This window comes from Maniola hyperantus, chromosome 15, assembly GCF_902806685.2.
Source record: "Maniola hyperantus chromosome 15, iAphHyp1.2, whole genome shotgun sequence".
Lineage (NCBI taxonomy): Eukaryota > Metazoa > Arthropoda > Insecta > Lepidoptera > Nymphalidae > Maniola > Maniola hyperantus.
Genome location: NC_048550.1, coordinates 4,875,400 through 4,892,461, shown reverse-complemented (window position 1 = coordinate 4,892,461; position 17,062 = coordinate 4,875,400). Strand labels below are relative to the sequence as shown.

Sequence of the window (17,062 nt, the reverse complement as noted above, 5' to 3'; positions counted from 1 at the left end):
TTGATTTAATGGCACACTGTCGAAAAGTCTATAAAAGTTGGGGTCCCAAGGTGCTGGAACGGCAACCTTGCAACGAAAGGCGCATTGTTGTAGACCCCCCTACTACGTGGACAGATGACATCAAACGAGTCGCAGGAAGCCGCTGGATGACCAGATGAGGACGTCTGTCGGTTTACAATGATGTAGTGTGCGGCAGGCATTGAAATTTTTCGTCCTTTGGCACGACAGTACGATTCTCAACATCAATAGAGATTATAATTCCTACTGTTTCTGGTTTAATGAAAGATTTTTTTTTTAGTTACCAGGTAATATCGAAAGTAAACGTATGTTTTATCAAACGTTACGCTACGCTATTATAAACGGTATAAACGGTACGCTATTATATGGATTTTTTTAGTAAACGTATACTTTTGTATCAAACTACAGCTGTCAATCTACAGGGAAGTGGGTGGATGATGAATTCTAAGGACCGGATGCAGTAGCATTTTTAGGGAAAAGCATAACAGAATATTATGTTCAGCAGTGGACGTCCGCAGGCTGAAATAATACCTATTGAAAACAATAATGGTATGCCCAACTACGGTACAATACTCTTACCAAAGATTTCTAAAATTCTAAACAAAAACTAAATTGCAATCTCTAGTTTACTCAAACGGAACTTCCAACCATTAACAATTTACGTGCCAAATAGCCTAGCAGTTTATCACTTCCGTTTTAAATTTGCCGGATTTTTCAGAAGCTGTCCGCGATATAAATGGATGGTGTCTTCCCGACTTACGGAGTTACGCCGAGCGTCCCACTCGTCACTTAGCTCATTTATCTCCCGAACGGTCCATCCGTCTGTCACTGTCACTAATCTAATACGACACGCTAGCTTTTTGTCCCCATAATAGTGGCACTCGGAACGCCTTAAAATGGCCGTTAATCCATCAGAATAAGGGAGACCTTTTAAGGGACATCAACATTCTAGATAAAAGGAAGGACATTCGGAACGGGAAATCAGTGTACCTATTCGTCGTACATGGTTGTATGGATCGTATGTGGTGAGCTAATAATCGTTCTCTACACGATGATGGCATATTATGTGTTCGATATATATAATATGGATAATCGAGTTTTCCTTTATTAGCTCCTTTACGAAGAGGTAGTCGAAATGAAATGCCGCTAATAAACAGGCACTATTGAAGTCTTGAGAGCTGATTAAAATGTAAGATTCTTCATACCGAACATAATATTAAACTGTAGGACTGTAGGAAATAGGAATATGAATTAAATGTAGTCGTTATATTGAAATAAAGAACATTGTGCAGGTATTAGATATACCTAATATTTTACTAATACGCCTATAAATTATTACGAACCCTTTAAGGAATAAATAAATAACAACTCGTGTTGTCCTTATAAAGAATTTCCGTATACGACGTTAATTTTCTTAGTCCCACAATAATAATCTACCAAACAACACAATACGGTTACCAGGTCGTACGGATTTCCCGGATAATCCTAAAATAAATTATTCCTTTCAAAATATGATGCAATTAATATAATTTTCTGCATAATTTTTATTTAAGTAAAATATTTCTAATAAGTTATGTTTGTTATATTAAATAGTTCCCACATATGGGCAGTGATAAAAAAGTTAAACAGCTGTAAATTCCTCTTTCCTGAATATAAATAGTTCTGAAATGGTAACCCATCATACCGCTCATTAGGTAAACCACAATGATAAATTGTAATAAGTATAACAAGAAAACGTCTGTGTATTCATAGAAACTTAAAGGGTGTGTATTGACCAATGGGGTGATTTGCTTACTCAGTGTCGAATACCTACTGAATGTTAGCCACCGAGCTCATTTTGACATTAATAGTTGGTTCTAAATTACTGCTTCATTGAGGGATATTAAAACAATGTTTCGTGGAAAACCTTTAATGGATTAAAAATAAATGTCAAATGAGCTCGGTGGCTATCATTTAGTGTTAGACACTGAGTTATCAAATCAGGCAGGAGCATTCGCTTGTAATGTAAACAGCTCGTATTCGAACGTTACAGTAGCCGGCAGAAAATAATGTACCTTTAGAAAGAGATAGCGGTTTTGTAGAGTGTTGTCTCTGTCTTTGAGACCGACAAAACGTCACATAGGTATGAGTGACAGAGACAATGCTCTACGAAGCCGAAACCTCTTTCTAATAGTCGATGTACAATATTTCCTGCCGGCTACTGTACATCTGTGAGACGTCAAGACGAGCATTACATTACGCATTTTTGTAATTAATGTTATAATGAAATGAAATTTTGTAATGTTAAGACTTCGACCGCAATAGTGAGAGAGTATTACAAAATTATTTTCCTCGGGTCAGCCCCATTATAAAGTAAATTGAAAGGCTTGAAATTGAATTTCAAACTGTTATTGTAAATTCTTCTGATCAGTACGCACCCTTAGACAAACTCGGATTGTTTTTTTGGTGCGACAGATAGGGATGAAGATAAGCAGACAATGACAGTACTTTTATAATGTATGCAGCCGGTTTCCGGCAAGGGCCAGACGAGACAATTCGCTCGAGCGTCAGGGCATATTGTGCTGCTTTGTATGCATGTCATAACTTTGCTTTTGACATGTACCATCTATAAATAAATGGACGAAAATTTTAATAAATTTGACGTAAATTTTGTGAGAAAATTCCAATATTATGATAAATTTTCGAGCTTAAAAGTTGCTATAAATCAGACATCTTCTATACTTATTACGAAACATTAAGGTACTTTTATTCTGCAGATACTTTATTTTCATATTTTTCAGTATCTATTGATATTATAAACTTAGGTACACGATAAGTTAACCAATAGGTTAGTTATTTATAAATTATAGAATATCCTATCGTGTATTGTTACATACTGTAACTTTTTATGATTCGGAAAGAGCAACTGTTGCTGGCTCTTTTTAGTACAATCTGTATCCCGAACCGGTGCAGTGGTAGAGCCCAGAGACGTAGCATAAGAGCACAGTTCCCTTATTTGTGCATAAGAGATACTAGTTGTCCTATGAAATGGAATGTTTGTTGTTTACCATCACAGCACAATTAGCTTCGCCATCGCGTCGATTGGAGAGCAGACGAGACAGGTTGCTCGGTTTCAAATCCACTGGTAGGTAAGGTATACTATTGAATTTTGTCAGGTCACGAAAGAGTTAAAAAACTCATTAATAAAACTCGAACGAGTTTATGTTTCCACCACAACTAATTAAACTTTGTAAACACGTTTTTTTGTAAATTACAAAAAACTTACCGTAGTTTTCTCTGAATGCGTACTCCGTGAGGGTCTAGACCGCGCCGGCGCAGCTGCGCTCGTCGTCAGCAACATGAACACGAGGCCTATCACGGCCACCGCACGCACGTGCAAACCCATTGTCCTCCCGAATGCATCCGTACACTCCTCCGTATCCCGCACACATTTAAATTTCAAATCAGCGGCGCGCCTTACACCACCATAACCGTCCACCCTCCTCCTAATCGATCCTTTCCCATATTCGTCTTCCTTGTGCAACTCGCGCGCGATTAAACAGCACCGAGTTTCGATTTGGCATCCATATTTGCTACTTACTAAATCAGTCGAATTTACATCTACATCACTGGAATGATTACCACAAGTTTCCCTATCGCGTTTTAAATGCATGTTCGTTTTCGAATCGTTTGTTTCTCGTTTGCTCCCCATCGTTACTAATTCTTTATTTTACACTTTTATAGTCTCTAGTCTATAGTCTACACTATGGCACATCACTGTTTTGTTTGTTAGTTTAATGGGTCAGTTCGTCTTAGTATGCTGTTGTGAACGTATCGCGGTTTGCTCATCCAGAGCTACAGCACAGAGCACTTTATCGGGACGCTTCCTGTTACCGTGTTCCAGATTAATTTCTCTGCGGGACGGGATGCTGATATCGGGCGACGTGGGCGGCGCGCTGTTTGCTTTACACTTAAAATATTCTTGTATGCACAAGATATCGAAGCGATTTTCTGCAACAAAAAGATAAGTTATGATGAATGTAAGCTGATAACGGGCGAAAACAAAGAAGGTGGTTATACAAAGTTGGAAGAGTCAGCCGTTGTTTGTAGTGAGTTGGCGTTTGAATCTTGATCTACTTTGTTCTTAACGTTATCAAGTTACTTCGAAGAAAAGAACGGCACTTTAAAACTATTTGCTCTCTGCTCTAGTAATATGACAACTCTCTGACAACAAACAGAGAGTTGTCATATTACCAGAGCAGCAATGTAGAGCAAAATGGAGTCAACTTAAATGGTGAAAGTGGGACAACTTCACCACTTATGCTTTTTGTCTTGTAATAAATTCGCGCTAGAAAATTTTATCGCTAATTTTTTGACACAATTTTAACGTTACTTTATATCTAACAGAGATAGTATCTCCAGAAAACCAGTGCATACGTAAGAGTCCTCCATAATGTCACACGAGTAGACATATAATATCTACTCATGTGATAATGTTCTCAAAATGTGTGTAAATTCTGTCATTCAGAGAGAAGAAGTGTTCAAAAATTGGCCAGTGATGAATTGAGATGACGATGATTTGGATTTACATGATCCAGAGGCAGATTATCCCTAAGGCAAACTAGGCACGTGCCTAGGGGCGCGAGGTTACGAAGGGGCGCACGCGATCATGTAGAGTTCCATTACCTGGCCTACCTAATTATCCCTACTAAGTAATATTATCTTGGAGTGACCGAAACTGCCTGTTCTTTAATCAAAGTAAGCAAAGTATCATGACGTGATGTTCTTCACTCGTTCACATAAATAGTATACCTAATCACCAACTACCAGCTATACAATGAGACGATTCCTCAATCCTCGTTCTTTTGAAATTAGTAAATATGTAAAAAAAAAAAAATGGCTGTTAGAGGGGCGCCTATGACTGGGGGCGCTCTCGACATTTAATCCACCTCTATACCCGTAGTATAAGATTTTACGTCTCACCAAACCAAACCAAATTTGAGAGCCGAAATACTGCCGCGTTACAGTAAACTGGATCTTAAATGCCTTGTTTTAAATCTCAAGTTTGTCTACACTTCTACAGCCAGTGCTCCAAGCGGAAACATTGCGAAATTAAAATCAGTGGCATTGAATATTTGACTTCAATTCAAGGCTCTTTAGGTCCATTTTACTTTGATGTTATTGTGTTTCGACTCTCAAATTCTAGCAACGTTTGGTGAGACGTAAAATCTTATACTACGGGTACTGACATAATCTAAGGTTGAAACGAAGATCGACGGGAAGACGTTGGTGGCAAAAGTTAGTCCATAAATAAATATGACGAAACGTGACCGAGAAAGTTGTCCATTGATATCAAGTCTATACGTACTTGTAACAGTATTGACTATAGAGAGCTAAGTGATAACACTCGAAGGGCATATGCGCATAAATCTTCATTTGCGTTGACCAACGGGCAACAATGATATATTTTCTCAATGCGTTATATTATACATCCTCTCGTAAAGTTGCAATAAATAAGAAATTAATAACTCAGTTATCAATAATTTAAATAGTTTATTTTCTCCGCAAATAGTTTATGAAAGAAAACAACTCCAGCAGAATAAGCACTTCAATTATTTTGAAAACGTTCATTGATTGCGAAACTTATTGATATTAAATTGCAATATTTTTAAAGCAACTTCACTACTTATATTATCAAAAAAATATTTTCAAAAAACCAACTTCAAATGCCAAAGATTTGAAGCTACCTTTAAATTGAAGTGCGTTTATGAGTGTGTGTCGAATTAAAAAAAATCATGACGCCCGTCGCACGTATAAGATAAATGGTTAGAGTTGCTATTTATTTCTTGAAATTGCTACTAAACTCTTTAGATTTTGCTTAAGAATTAATTCTAAACCATTGACATTTTATTTGTAAACAGAGGCACGTCAAAATGATAGGCAAAATACTACAGACGTAACAGATAATATATAGCAGCTAATCCAAAGGTCTTACATGGTGAAATTGATTTTATTATATTTTAGAAGTAAAGTAATTGTAGATTTAAATAGAGTATAATGTGGAATTTTGAAGTGTATAAATTTAAAACTAAAGTTTAATCTCTATTGTCGACTCTATTGAATTTGAGTTTTATATGGTATCATTATACTTATGGAAAGGGTAGCCAAAGGGCTATAAATGGCTCTGCTTTGACGGTAGACATCATTAATTTTCCTATTTTTAATAAGAAGCTGTGACATACCTACAGGTACGAATATTGTTGATTTTATATTTCTATTGTTATACTATGTATGTTGTTTTATGTGTTGGTTAATGTGTAATTTGTTATACATCTGGTATTCCTTTGTAATAGTTTATGCTTATACCCTATGTGGGTTGGATATGTTATGGTAATACCTACCATAGTTGTATCTATTTTTCAATAATTGTGAATAGACACCGCCGAGTTTTTTCTTGCCAGTTCTTTCTCTCGGTAGATATGCTTTTTCGAACTGGCGGTAGATTTTTCTTAAAGGAAATAATAAATTATATAATGATAAAGCAATAATTAATGGTAAAGATAAACTTTGATTTGGAGGGACTTTTCCCTGAATAAAACAGTTTATTTCCTTATACAATCTTTTATTTTGTTTTCTACCTTCAACCACGCCCTAGCTTTTTGATAACGAACTAAGGTTTAGGCTCTCAGTAGGTGATTCCTGACTCTATTGTCTCTATACTTCTGAGGCTAATCTAGCATCAGAAGTGGGATACGATATGGCTGAATTGTGCCTTTTCTAATGCAGTTTGTACAAGTTTCAGAAATACCGGCCAATTCGGATGGCTTTGTGAAAAGCCATCAAAGATGTTACAACAGGCGTTGTGATGACTGACGTCCACGAGAGGTACCACAATGGACATTGGATATCCTTAATCTGGATACCCTAAATCGGTATGGAAGCTTATTTTGTTCAAAGTGTTGTGAAAGTGAAAAAAAAAAAAAAGTGTTTTTGCGAGACCATTTTTTTCAGGCAGGTAGGCCTTAAAAAGTTTTATTGCGTAATCATGGACCTATTAATACTCTGCGTAATGTAGTAACACAAACTAATTGTATTATAGAAAAGATGTGGGTACTAAATAAATAAAATTTTTGCGGGTAATTTTGTATTCAGTATAGGTATTCTGTTTCAATGACTCAGATTAATGTTTGAAGGTGTTAAATCGCATGATGTCTCGGCTAATAACACAAATCGGTATTACGAAAATTAATGTTGAAAATTTGCAGGTAGTTAGTTGGTATGAAATTTTTATTAAATGATCATACGATAAAATGTGGTTAAATGTCAGACTGACCGAGCGGTGAAAAACTAAAGCAAGTTTGTCAGTAAATATTTACTGATGGTTAATTTGTGTTCTATTTTAATTTCCGTCTGACGTCTAGCCGTATATTTGTAATTTATATGATAGTGATGTTGACATTGAATCATTGAATATTGTTTTACGAGTGATGAGTCATCTTACTTTTTTTAGTTATGTTGGTATTCTTGTGGCATTTCCTATGTAAGTACTTCGAGAACGAAGTACTTTTCAGGTTGGCCGAATAGATGTTTATTAATTATTTATGTGTTACATAATGACAGAGAAAAAAAAAGAACAAAAAAAAAAAAGAACAAAAAAAAAAAAAATTTTTTTTTGTAGAAATACACATTCCATCATTCGTTAAATGTTGATGATTCATTGATCAGAAATTGCGATTAGCGTGGCCATTTTGTTATTTTGCTATTGATTTTGCATCGGAGTTCTCACTCGCAAAACGTAGAGACGAAAGATTTGTGATACCTACCTACAATAGTTTAGAAATTTTGTTTGAGTTTATTTTTGTAGTTTTTATATATGGATAGGTTAGGCTGCTGATGTCTTATCCTGTTGCTATGCCGCTAAGTCCCATTCAGCAGGGGAATAGGTACCTTGCAATAAAGGCCGGAGGCAATTGTCAGATTATAGAATAGTAGCTACTGATTGTTTGATGTCATTGTTTTTTTATAAATACCCACCGTTATGTAATGTGATGTAATGGATCTGCCAAACCACACTTGGCCAGCGTGGTGGACTATGGTCAAACCTGAAACCTAAATTTAGAATATTGGAGTTTAGAGATTCTTGACTACCCACTTGTGTTTGATATTTTTTAATTCCGTAGGTTTTTGTTTTGAATAATACTTTTTATTTTCTGACGTTTTTGATGTTTGAAATGTTTTAATTTTTGAACATGGATTTTCTTGTATTTAACTATTTTTGATATTGATTACTTCTTTGACGATCTTTTTAATGTAAATTATTTTCGTGTGATATTTTTTGACATTTTAGTTTTTGATACCTACCTTTATATGTTTTTATTTACTACCTTTTTGGAGTTTTATATTGGAAAAATGTTTTGGTATTTATTTAATAAAAAGGAAGGTTGTTGGCACATCATTGGATGTGGGAAGCAACAAATGTTTTTTGTATAGTCCGAGGACTGATTGCAGATAGACAAAAAGAGATTGAATAGAAAATATTTTTGAAAGTAAATAACGATAATTAGATAAGTTTACTCTTTGATTATTTTTACTTCTTCTAACATAGTAGTTAGTTTTGTTTTGATATATCTTACATATAATTACTTTTTATATACCTACCCTTTGTTTTTGACTTTGGTACTTTAGGAGTAAGAGTCGATGGTATTTTATTATTTTTGCAAAATTATTAACTTGAAATTGAAAAAAAGTTCTTATGATTTAACTTATTTTGAAATATTAATATTTTGTAACTTTTTCATTTTGATGGTTCTTTTTTATGAAACATATTATTTTAAATTCTGATAATTTACAATTTGTTCAGTTGCAATTTTTCTTTGTTTAATATTCATCTCTATATTTTATTGGAATTTATTTAAAACTTTGATCAAATGTTCGATCAATGGAAAAATTGTATAGTGATATATGGATCAAAACCAATGGTGTTAAGGGACAATTTTATGATGGTTTACGATGTTGCCTTAAAACCAATGGTGTTGAAGGATATTTTGTAGATGATACTTTAAAACGTTGGAACCAACGGTGCTGAAAACTATTTTTATAATATCGCTTTAATACCAGTGGTGTTAAAAATATTTTTTGATATTGGTTTAAAACCAATGGGGTTAAAGGATATCTTGTTTGGAAACATTTATGTGCTGTGGCGAGAAAAATATTTCTTGTATTTTTGAGAGTAAACTGTGTGGTAATTTTGTATGTCACACACATGTTTAAAATGTTTTTTTTAAATTTTGTTGGAAGCCACAGACATGTTGTTTGAAAAAAAAAAAAAAAAAATGTTTTGATGTTGTTAAAAATTTACGTTACGTATTGTTTGTTTTTATTTTGTTGCTTCGAGAACGAAGCAATTGTCAGTTTGGCCGTATAAGATAAATGGTTAGAGTTGCTATTTATTTCTTGAAATTGCTACTAAACTCTTTAGATTTTGCTTAAGAATTAATTCTAAACCATTGACATTTTATTTGTAAACAGAGGCACGTCAAAATGATAGGCAAAATACTACAGACGTAACAGATAATATATAGCAGCTAATCCAAAGGTCTTACATGGTGAAATTGATTTTATTATATTTTAGAAGTAAAGTAATTGTAGATTTAAATAGAGTATAATGTGGAATTTTGAAGTGTATAAATTTAAAACTAAAGTTTAATCTCTATTGTCGACTCTATTGAATTTGAGTTTTATATGGTATCATTATACTTATGGAAAGGGTAGCCAAAGGGCTATAAATGGCTCTGCTTTGACGGTAGACATCATTAATTTTCCTATTTTTAATAAGAAGCTGTGACAGGTACGAATATTGTTGATTTTATATTTCTATTGTTATACTATGTATGTTGTTTTATGTGTTGGTTAATGTGTAATTTGTTATACATCTGGTATTCCTTTGTAATAGTTTATGCTTATACCCTATGTGGGTTGGATATGTTATGGTAATACCTACCATAGTTGTATCTATTTTTCAATAATTGTGAATAGACACCGCCGAGTTTTTTCTTGCCAGTTCTTTCTCTCGGTAGATATGCTTTTTCGAACTGGCGGTAGATTTTTCTTAAAGGAAATAATAAATTATATAATGATAAAGCAATAATTAATGGTAAAGATAAACTTTGATTTGGAGGGACTTTTCCCTGAATAAAACAGTTTATTTCCTTATACAATCTTTTATTTTGTTTTCTACCTTCAACCACGCCCTAGCTTTTTGATAACGAACTAAGGTTTAGGCTCTCAGTAGGTGATTCCTGACTCTATTGTCTCTATACTTCTGAGGCTAATCTAGCACACGCGTCGTGCGCCTCATACAATTGTGTTTTTTTAAATTTAATTATAGACTAGCGCTTGGGTGCATTGATCAGATCTGCTAGCAAGTGAGGATGCAGCAGCTTAACTTGCCTAGAAGATGCAGCGTTGTCAACGTGCTTTCGTAAAACGCGCGTTCACTTTGCATGAAAATGTAATGTGTAAAGTTCTTTATAGTAACTAATAGTTATTAGTTAGTTACTAAGTACGAGATAGGTGGAGATGCACACCCGCACGTCATCCGCGCTTACCCGCACCGGGTTAACGCGGGGGCTGTGCGAGTGTGCGGGGCGTTCCCCACCCCGATTGCCATCTCGACCTGTCCCGTACTTATAGTTGCATAGTTAAAACAGATTTTATCTAGGTAACTATTTAGTTACCTAGATGCAGGCACACCGATAAGAACTGTCTACCTATAAATTATGTTGATGTCGGCACTCGGCAATACAAAATTTCTTCATAGTTAAAGCTAATCTAAATGAGAGCGCGATTATTATCAATGCGGGTTGACAAACACTTGATGGGCAGAAATACTGTTAATTCCAGTGATTATTATCAATAGAAAACGCCGTTATCCGTGTTAGCAAACACTTTAAGCCGAGGAGCTGGTGGGAATTTCGATTAAGCTGAAAACGCTTGAAATGTAAAACTCAACTCGAACCGGCAAGCATTAATCTCTAAGATTTGAGAAGATAGCTTTTAAAGCTGAAAGTATCCTCTTATACTGCATCATCACTTACCGCTGGGTGAGATGAGATTGCACTTCGCAGTCAAGACTTAGTTTGATCAAATAAAAAAGTATGTAGTTTAAAAAAAATAATTTGAGTCTCTATAAGGGACAAAATCCGTAACGAGGAAACCCGTAGGGAGAACCAGAGTGATTGACATAGCTTAGCGAATTAGCCAGCTGAAGTAGCTAGGCCACGGGTAGGCCACTGGCCACGTCTGCCCCAGAACCGATGGCCGCTGGTGCAGACGTGTTCCGGAGTGGAGACCGCGTATCAGCAAGCGCAGTATGGGACGACCTCCGACGCGCTGGACTGACTTTAAGAAGGTAGCGGGGAGTGGATGGATGAGGAAGGCGAAGGATCGTGTGTGGTGGCGCGCTCTTGGGAAGGCCTAAATTAAATTAAAAATTAAATTAAATTAAATAAATTAAATTAAATTAAAAAAAATCAATCAGCTACCAACCGTTTATTTCGAATTTCGTGTCAGTAGTCAGCACTCAGTCATGATTTACTACAGTTACATTGAACCCATTGCTTTTTATTTGCTCTGCAAAACGTTAACGTTTGTTTCCTAGTCACATCACATAAATTATAAGTTAAACAGTTCAAATGGCTAAATTAAACGAGTACGAATTGGCGCCAACGTCATTATGACAAACATAAAGTTCATATGAACGACCAACTGGTATATATATACCAAGTCGGTGTAATATCAATGGGGAGTCAATGTAGAATGGTGATTGAAATCTCTACATAGTATAAAATAAAGTCGCTTCCCTCGTCTGTATGTATAAACGCGTAGATCTTTTAAACTACGCAACGGATTTTAATGCGGTTTTCACCAATAGATAGAGTGATTCAAGAGGAAGGTTTATAGCTATAGTTTAATTCTCAAAAAGTTAGAGATCCCTAGAGAAATTAAAGTAATGTGAATTAGGTCGGAAAAAAATCCTCTCATTTGAGAGTTTCCGAGGCAATGACACCTCAATGACACCACATTAGTATCTACGTTGCACCCATGCGAAGCCGGGGCGGGTCGCTAGTTTTGTAATGTAATATTACATGGCTATTAATATACCTACCTAACATGACCATTCTGCGTCTCAAGATAATATTATAATAGAAAGCGGTGAAAAGTATCATGAAAAAGTGTTAGTTGCTATGGTGTAGAATGAAATTCAAAAGCCCTATTAACTCATAGGTTCAAATCTCACCCGTTGGACTGTTTTCATACTTACTCTAGAGTCTAGAAGGACCTATGACAACAGTCCAAGTGAGATTTACACTACCGCTTTAGACTAAACTGAAAATCAAAAAAATCAAGCACCTCATCCTAAAACTCCGGCTGATTTCAATCAATCCAACAAACTTACAAAATATGTTATACGGTTGTCAACTTAAATTTTGTAATGCTGTCACTTTTTGCCAAGAGCATAATGGTTTGCCAAGAAGACACACTTTTTCCAAGTGCAAGTGAGCCTCTTATATCCTCTATAGTCCGCGACAGCTAACCCGGTGCGGGCGAGCGCGGGTGACGTGCGGGTGTGCGGGGCGTCCCACCGCCTCATACCCCGATTGCTATCTCACCCTGTCGCAGACTAAAGTTACTTACGAAATGGAACAATCACACCTAGATAATGTACATTGTACAATACGATTTCAGATTGAGGCAAATAAAATCAGATTTATTATTCTCAGAAAACATTAAATTTAAGTGATTTAATTCTGCGTTGAAAGCTCGTGAGTTCCGCGTGTTGCTTAGATTACATAAAATAATAAAGAGGGAGTTCGTTGTTTATTCAGCGAGGGGGATGTTATGGACTAAGAGTCAGCGCTTGCCAGACCTTCGATATTTTATAAAAGCTAAGTTTATCTGCGTATTGTCCCCAACACTGGGAGGAACATTTGCTTGGATGTTTGTTTGGGTCATGGTGACTTTGGGAAATAATCGGTAATAAAGTTGTAAAAAAATCTTACGTCAAAGTATAAAGTCTCATATTATTTAATTTTCTTCATAATAGTATTAGAAATCACGTTATGCATTGCCAGACACTTAGTATCATGGCAACCCCCCTGCCAGACACCCAACCAAACAAAGTCAAACGATCCTCCCAGTATTAGGGGCAACACGCAGAGAAACTAAAAGATTTTAATCCTATTCTTATTGTATCTTTAATATTTATCATTTTATTGTACCTAAAATTGTATTTGCAATACCCTGACAGGGTCTCATGTACTTATATTTAGCATTAAGCACCCACCATCAATTAATGTAAATGTGCATGAAAGCAAATAAATAAATCTGAATCTGAATCTGAAAACTTCCAGCTTTTATAAAATAACGAAGGTCTGGCACGCGCTGGCTCTCTCTCTCTATTATTGTTGTGGGCTTCATATGTCGGTATGATGAACGACTCATATTGTTGAGGCAATCAAAATAATGCACCGTTAGTTCCAAGACTTCCAAAATCCAAATAAGTACAATTTAGTCTTAAATTGATGGCGTGCCCTACTTGTGTTTTCCACTTACATTTTCCTGTAACTTCGTCCGTGTATTGTATTTATATGTAATTTTTTCTTATTAAGGTCCCGTTAGTAAGCTGTGATAGCCTAGTGGTTAGGACGTCCGCCTTCCAATCGGAGGTCGGGGGTTCGATTCCCGGCACGCACCTCTAACTTTTCGGAGTTATGTGCGTTTTTAATTAATTAAATATGACTTGCTTTAACGGTGAAGGAAAACATCGTGAGGAAACCTGCGTGCCTGAGAGTTCTCCATGATGTTCTCAAAGGTGTGTGGCCAGCGTGGTAGATGATGGCCAAACCCTTCTCACTCTGAGAGGAGACCCGTGCTCTGTAGTGAGCCGGCGACGATGGGTTGATCATGATGAAGGTCCCGTTGGAATTTCTTAAAATAATTCTTTTTATTGGGCATTCTAAAGAATGACAGTAAAATCTCAAATTTCTAGACTAAAAATAAAACAAATCAAAAAAACACTCCAGCAGTTTGAACAATTCGTTGATATGCCAGTCTGTCAGTGTCTCATATTATATATTAGTAGGGTTTGTCCATAATGTTTATCGTGGTCAATGGGTATTGAAGGGGTATTGACTTTGGGGATGTCAATGAAAGAAATGAAATGCAGAATTTCATCTTCATAAAACTGTACCTAGCAAATGCAATAATATTTTACAGATGAAAGTGTTCTATGTAGGTACCTAAAAAAATCAGTAAACCTACCCTATCATCTGTTCTCAGAATGAGATGGATTTTAGGTCATTTTCCTTTAAAGGTAAAGCAAGTTTAATATACCCATACTTAATGGCTTAAAACGCACATCATACCTAGGTATCTCCTAAAAGTTAGATGCATGCCCGGGATCGAATACCGGACTAAAGGACAGAAACCACTACGCTAGCTTACCTAATAGTAACTATTAAATAGCTACATATCTCACTTACCACCAGGTGAGATTGCAGTCAAGGGCTAACTTGTATCTGAATAAAAAATAAAAAAAAATATATGTACGTACCTACTAAAAAGTTTTTATCTTCCTCCTTTCATACCTATCTATGTATATTTGCCTAATTTGTAAAAGTGGCCCTCTGCTACTTGGTCTCAGAAAAAAAATTAATAATGCTTCGGTACTTATAGTAAATTCTGAAGTCAAATAAATTCCAAATTACTACTTACATAATGTAATTTGTAACATACTAAAACGGGAGTAAAGCATACCTACATAAAAACGTTACTTGCATAGTCGCAAGTCGACTTGATAAAATTTAAGCGTAAGTCCTAAGGACTAAACTTAGTGTCACTATTTATAAACGAACGCTGATTCAATTAAAGCTTCACAAGCTTCAGCACTCACAAGTAGAGAATAAAACAAATATTGACTTCACAACGAAAACAACGGCTTACTACGAAATGCACTAAAAAAAGCTCAGAATAAGTAGATGTCTAACCAAATGCTTACGAAAGCTCTACACAGAAATTTTAAAACACAATAGGTATATTAGTACATAGGTGTGTCCTAGGTAAAATATCGTTTCATAAATAGGTAAAAGATTTAAATATTAGGTAGCTACTTATAAATCATAAAAAATAAATTGACAAAGTATAAACTATAAAGTAAATGTGATTCATTTCAATTAGATCACGAATTGTGTCAAAAAAAGTATACAAACAAAATGTGGGCATATAAAGCAAACAAAAAGGCAATAGAGCATTTCACTTACGTTTTCTCAGTTCGCTCAACAAAATTTGTCGCAAAGAAAAGTACGAAAACAAAACAACTCCCCCTAGCGAGCTTCCTTTCGCTTTCATACGACAGAGACAACAAGCATACACACAGCCACTGAAAGCACTGCTCTACAAAACTTTACACTGAATATTATTTCGGTAATAAAATGCTTTACCTAGTTTTCAGTACGAAAAATATGTACTCGTAAGTAAGGTCGTGTGCACACAAAACTACCTGTTCTGAAATATTCATTCATACATTATTAATAAAAAAAATAACACTGTTCATTTATTTTGTCGAGTTCGTGAGCAAAAAAACAGTGTCCATGAGCAGTACGCCCGGCACGCGCTCGCCGCGACCACGCGCGATTGTCTACTAAACTCCGAGCGAGTAGCGACTCATGAACTTCGGGTGAACGTAACTGCTTTAGGGCGCATTAGGGCTGCCGATGGTGAATCAGAAGTGACTGTGCGACGTGCGTGCGTTATTTCAAACGAATGGAAATACAAACACAATAACGCAGCGCTACCTAATAGGTACTTACATTCAGTAATTCCAGGTGCCAGTCACCATTCAACCGGAAAACTCGAGTGTCAACCAATTTCATGGTTAGATAGGCCGTGTAAAAACCTAATTACCGTAAGTAAGGATTGAAACATCTCAATTCAGAAACATGTTCAAAATTTGTGTTTTAGTCAAAGTCTATATTGTTAAAAAATATTTTTTTGTCTATCTAGGCTGTATCACTCTTTTTGTATTTGATTGACACTGTTACACTATTTTCATATTATCACTAGAAAACCTGCACTGGTTTCTCTCGGGTGGAATTTCTGAAAATCCTTTCTTACTAAGGGTATAAGCCATAGAGGAAAACTACGTGCAAATTCTCAAGTTTCTGAACTCAGCTGTTTAAGCAGTACGTTGATAAATTTCAGTCAGTCCACTTCTCCTTTGTATGTAGGTACAGATTTCAATTTCACAGTGAGCTTTTTTTGTTCGTGGGAGCTTTTTCATTGATAAATGTAGCAACCCTATCGGCTAGTGCATGCGCCTCAGCGTGCGTCCGTACACGGGCCACGTGTGTGCGTGGCGCTTCTGGGTTATTATTGGCACACAATGAAGTGTGGGGCAATTTCGGCTGATAATTTTTTTTCGATTTAACGTCACTTTGTTTAGAGCTTCTGCACTGAAATTAACATTAACTTTAGCTATCCACAGATGTACTTCAAAGAAATTTAAATAATAGTAATAAAAAGTAAATTTTCAAAAGAGATATAATATATGTCAAATTGTCAATAAAGAAAGAATTTCAATAGTTTTAGAAGTGAAGTATCTACCTAATAGAGATAATTATTAAAGCTAAATCGTTGAACTGACCGTGACTACTTTTAATGTGTCTACGGTGATTTACGTGCGGACAGATACCTATCTACTTCAAAGTCAATTATTATGTCGAATGCTATGTAGGCACTTCTATAGAATAGCTATAGACATTTAAGATTGGTCGGCAACGATTCAACTGTGTTGAATAATCGCTGTTGGTATAGTACGCGCAAAACACGTGAGATGTACAACTGTGCATTGAACAAAAACAGATTTTAGCCGGGTTTGTGTGTTTTGATACTTAGTCTAAGACCTACGCAAATCGCCATGGTGATACTTCCGATTGGACTACTTTGCGTGCTCTTTAATAATCTAATTGATCAAAATCACCACACATTTTTGTGCTTAGAATAGTCA

At 35.7% G+C, this 17,062-nt stretch overlaps 1 protein-coding gene across 2 annotated transcripts in view; it reads right to left on the bottom strand.

The window, feature by feature from the left end:
* Positions 1–15,685, bottom strand: part of LOC117988653 (matrix metalloproteinase-2-like) — a 260,902-nt gene extending 245,217 nt beyond the window's left edge. The window contains exons 1-2 of one of the 2 annotated variants that reach the window (XM_034975812.2): positions 15,318–15,685; positions 3,284–4,008 (exon numbers count right to left, since the gene is read on the bottom strand). In XM_034975812.2, coding sequence (XP_034831703.1) covers positions 3,284–3,709 — 426 coding nt within the window. In that variant the 5' untranslated portion in view covers positions 3,710–4,008; positions 15,318–15,685. The remainder of the gene's footprint in view (positions 1–3,283; positions 4,009–15,317) is intronic. The other variant, XM_069503682.1, reaches the window with a different exon arrangement.
* Between the last annotated feature and the right edge of the window lie 1,377 nt (positions 15,686–17,062).